General features: G+C 54.6%; 1 protein-coding gene across 4 annotated transcripts in view; it reads right to left on the bottom strand.

Annotated features, from left to right (window-relative positions):
* Positions 1 to 3,935, bottom strand: part of Crtc1 (CREB regulated transcription coactivator 1) — a 60,261-nt gene extending 56,326 nt beyond the window's left edge. For 3 of the 4 annotated variants that reach the window (XM_029531957.1, XM_029531956.1, XM_021219397.2), the window contains exon 1: positions 3,731 to 3,896. In XM_029531957.1, the coding sequence (XP_029387817.1) occupies positions 3,731 to 3,856 (126 nt within the window). In that variant the 5' untranslated portion in view covers positions 3,857 to 3,896. Of the gene's footprint in view, positions 1 to 3,730 lie in introns of all 4 variants that reach the window. The other variant, XM_029531955.1, reaches the window with a different exon arrangement.
* Positions 3,936 to 4,190: the final 255 nt, after the last annotated feature.

The following is a 4,190-nucleotide window of genomic DNA, read 5'->3' on the forward strand; positions in this document are numbered from 1 at the left end:
ATTCCAGCAAGCTGCCCTCTGACCACACACACACACACACACACACACACACACACACAAATAACAAACGTTCCAACCCCTATTTTCAGCAAAGCTACCCCTGTCACAGGTAAAGCCAGAATGCCACCCCTCAGTCCAGGCAGGGCTAGCCTGCACTACTGATTCTGTAAGAGAGGGCCTCAAATACTCGGCCTGTAGGATCTTCACACTTCAGCCTCCCAAGCATCTGGGACAACCAAGCATCTGGGACAACATATAAGTGCCACCACGCCTGATGAATAAGGGTGTGCTGTGGCCCAGCTCCTGTAGTCCAAGACCAAGTATAGCCTCATCAGGAACCCAGGGTTCCAAGCCAATGGCCAACAAGTGACACAGATGCTACCTCCACCAGCAAGGCCATCCCACTCTCCTTCCGTGTCTAGAAAGTTCTGCTAAGAGACTCCAGACGCTCCATTGCTCAGGCCCTCTCTTCTGCACCCCACAGGGCCCCTGCGCAGTCTCCAACGGCCCTGCTGTCATCCCATGTGGCACAGACACTTGTGTTTAGGGTACTGTCCCCAAAGGGCTGAGAGGAGAGGATCCCACGTGTCCAGCAGACAGAATGATTTGGTGCCACCAGCCCCTCTGAGGCCTCAAAGAGGATGAAGTAACAGAGGGACAGGCACAAGCTGGTGGACCCAAGATGTGCGATAACCATTAAAGGGGCCATCAAGATGACTTGGCAGGTAGAGGGTGAAGGAAGGGGCTTGCTGCCAAGCCTGATGACCCACCTGTGACCTCTGGGACCCACATGGTGGGAACTGACCAGCCCTACAAAGTTACCATAGCACAGGCAGCATCAATCAAAATGTAGTCACTTAGAGACAGTCCAATCTCAGCCATGTGTGTGCATGTATGTGTGCATGTGTGTAGCGACAGTCCAATCTCAGCCATGTGTGTGCATGTATGTGTGCATGTGTGTAGCGACAGTCCAATTTCAGCCATTGCTCTTTAGGAACCTTCACCTTGTTTCTTTTTCGAGATAGGCTTTCGAGATGTAGCCCAGGCTATCCTGGAACACCCTGTGTAGACAAGGCTGGCCTCAAACTCACAGAGATCCACCTAACTCTGTTTCCCAAGTGCTAGGATCAAAGATATGCACTACCACCATGCCTGGCCAATTTTAATTTTTAAATTATGGCTAGTGTGTGTAGCTGCATGTGAGTCACTGGCAGCGGTAACCTGTCTGCTGTGGATGGTAGGAAATGTACTTGAGCCCTCAGCCAGTGCAGTTACCACTGAGCATCTCTCCAGCCCAGGGTTTCACTGTGTGGCTAGCCAGGCTGAGGTGGACGGGGCCTTGAGAGCATCCTGGCTCAGTCCAGTGGCCCCAGTGAACACTCAGTCCTTGGGCTTTTTGACATGCACTTCGCCTTACTACACCATGACCGTAGCAGCTCCCCCGCCCCTTTCAAGATTTGCCTTGCTTTACAGCCTAAGCTAGCTTTAAAGACCTCAAACTCACAGCGATCCTACTGCCTCAACCTTCAGACTGCCGAGAGACAGGCATGTGCTATGTATTATATGTATTTTGAACTCAAGCTATTCATGGGACACTGTACATACAGAAGCCAAGGGGAAGTTTCAGGGGTCAGTTCTCAGGTCCTTGGGCTTGGCAGAAAGCACCTTTATCCAGTGTGCTCTCTCACCACCTGCCTCGTTCTTAATAAGAAATGGGGCATGGGCAGATACTACATGGATGGTTTGAGCATGGAGACCAACTCCACAAAGACAGAGAGGGCCATGATCCCAGAACAGCCATAACCATAGGGAGGGGGTGTGGCTACATGCTGAGGAGGCCAGTCTCCTTTAGGGCAATGAAACGATTCTGGGGGGCAGTGGTATGGTCACATGATTCAAGGGATAAACTTAGAAGCTGGTGAGCGCCTCTGGCCACACACAGGCCTTCCTTCCAACTGCATTCCAACCAGGCTGTTGCATCCTCTCAGGAGAGGCCGGCAGGGCCCACCTGCCCTCTGAGGGCTCAGGAAATGCAGGTAGGAGCATCCAAAGCCGTCCTCAGCCACTCAGTGAGCTCAAGGCTCCTCTGTGCTACAGGAGGCCTTGCCTCAGTCACCTCCTCCACGCCATTCACTCTCAACCTCATGAAGAAACCAGACGTCCATCAAAGAGTCAACTATGAAACTCTTTGTTCTGGTTACACTGCAAACATTTGACACCAACTGTATGCAGACACCTACTATGTGCTAGAAACAAGAAGCAAACTCAACTGTCCTGGAAGTAACACAGGGGTGATAACACTTTTTTGTTTGTTTTGGTTTGGTTTTTTGGAGACAGGGTTTCTCTGTGTAGCCCTGGCTGTCCTGGAACTCACTCTGTAGACCAGGCTGGCCTCGAACTCAGAGATCATCCTGCCTCTGCCTCCCGAGTGCTGGGATTAAAGTTGTGTGCCACCATCTCCACTCAGCAGATGACACACTGTTTATTTGTTCATTCATTGCCCTTTCTCAATACACTGAGGGAGAACATGCCTCTCCCCCATTCCCCCGGGGGCTCTGGGGACAGAGTCTGGTTGAAAGCGAGAAAACCACCACAAACACTCACTTTCGTCTATGATGCCACAACCTTGGAGAAACAAGCAACTGACTCTACGATTACCTGACCCAGAGTTGCCCACTGATGAATCAAAGCCTCAGGTAAGTACCCCTGGCAGGTCACACGGGACTCAGAACCCAGGCCTGAGGGTGTGCAGAACATGCCATACACCAGCATCACCTCCTTCACCCCTGAAGAAAGTCTGACGACACACACTTGATATGGAAGGATAAGGCTCCGCATCCACTCCACTTGGCCAAGAACCTACAAGGCCAGCCATGCCAGGCAAATGGCCCAGCTACCCAGTCTGTTGGCAGCTGTTCCCTGTCATGAATGGAGACCCAGCACCTGGTCCCCAGCACAGAGGCTGCATGGGAACCAAGCAGCCACCTCTATGCTGATTCCAAACATGGAGGACCAATCAGCTATCCAGGAGGGCTAACATCTCCTTCACAGCAGAAGTGGGAGTACCAAGGAAGGCACTGGTGACAATGATACAGTATCACCTCCTCTTCAGGTGCCAAAGGAGTGACAACTGTGCCCTCAAATAACGAACCCCTTTCCTTTAGGTAGCAATGAAGGGTGACAACCGTCCACTCAGGTAGCAATGATGGAGGCCTGTCCACTCAAGTAGCATAAAGGATGACAACTATCCCTTCGGGTAGCAACAATGGGACCATTTATCCACACAGATAACACGAAGGGAACATTGCTATCCCTGAAGGTAGCAATGATGGTGGCACCTATCCCACCTGGTAGCAATGAAGGGTGACACCTGCCCCACCAGGTAGCAATGAAGGGTGACACCTGCCCCCTCAGGTAGCAATGATGGAGTCGTGGGTCCTATGGGGTAGCAATGATGTAGACCCTGTACCATCAGGTAGCAATCAGGGGGGTGACACGTGTCCATTCTGATAGCTATGATGAGGGCACATGTCCCCTCAGGCAACAATAATACATGACACCTGTCCCCTCAGGTAGCTGCGATGGGACCACCTGTCAAGTCCGAAGAGCAGTCTCGCGAGCAGCCGCTCGGCGCTGTGGCGGCGTGGGGACACCTGCGGCGGCCGCAGCCCCGCCCCCGCGTCTCTTCCTCCTCCCCTCCCTCCTCCCCTCCCCTCCCCCGCGCTCTCACCCGCGCGGCCCGCGTCAGGCTCAGGTCCTTCATGACCTCCTCGAAGGCCGCCGTCTCCTCCGCCTGCTTCTGGTTGTGCAGTGCGATCTTCTCGCTAAATTTCCGCGGATTGTTCGAAGTCGCCATCTTCTCGCCGCCTCCTCCTCCTCCTACTCCTCCTCCACCTCCTGGCCCCCCCACTCTCGGGAGCCAACGCGCAGGCGCCGGCCGGGCCCACGGCCGGAGAGCAACGCGCAGGCGCAAGCACGGCCCAGAGCCTGGCGCCGGCGCGCGGGAGAGGCGTGCGGCGTCGGGAGTGAACACGCCTGCGCGTGCCTGGGCACCTGGTCCGGAGTCCGGGAGGGGCGTGCCTACGCAGGCGCACTGCAGCGCGCGTGGTCCGCTGGACAGCGGTCTGGGTCCTGTCCCATCAGCGAGGGACTTGAGTGGCGGAGGACGCGGCAGAACTGGTTCCTGCATT

The sequence above is a fragment of the Mus pahari genome, chromosome 19 (assembly GCF_900095145.1).
Source record: "Mus pahari chromosome 19, PAHARI_EIJ_v1.1, whole genome shotgun sequence".
NCBI classification, from domain to species: domain Eukaryota; kingdom Metazoa; phylum Chordata; class Mammalia; order Rodentia; family Muridae; genus Mus; species Mus pahari.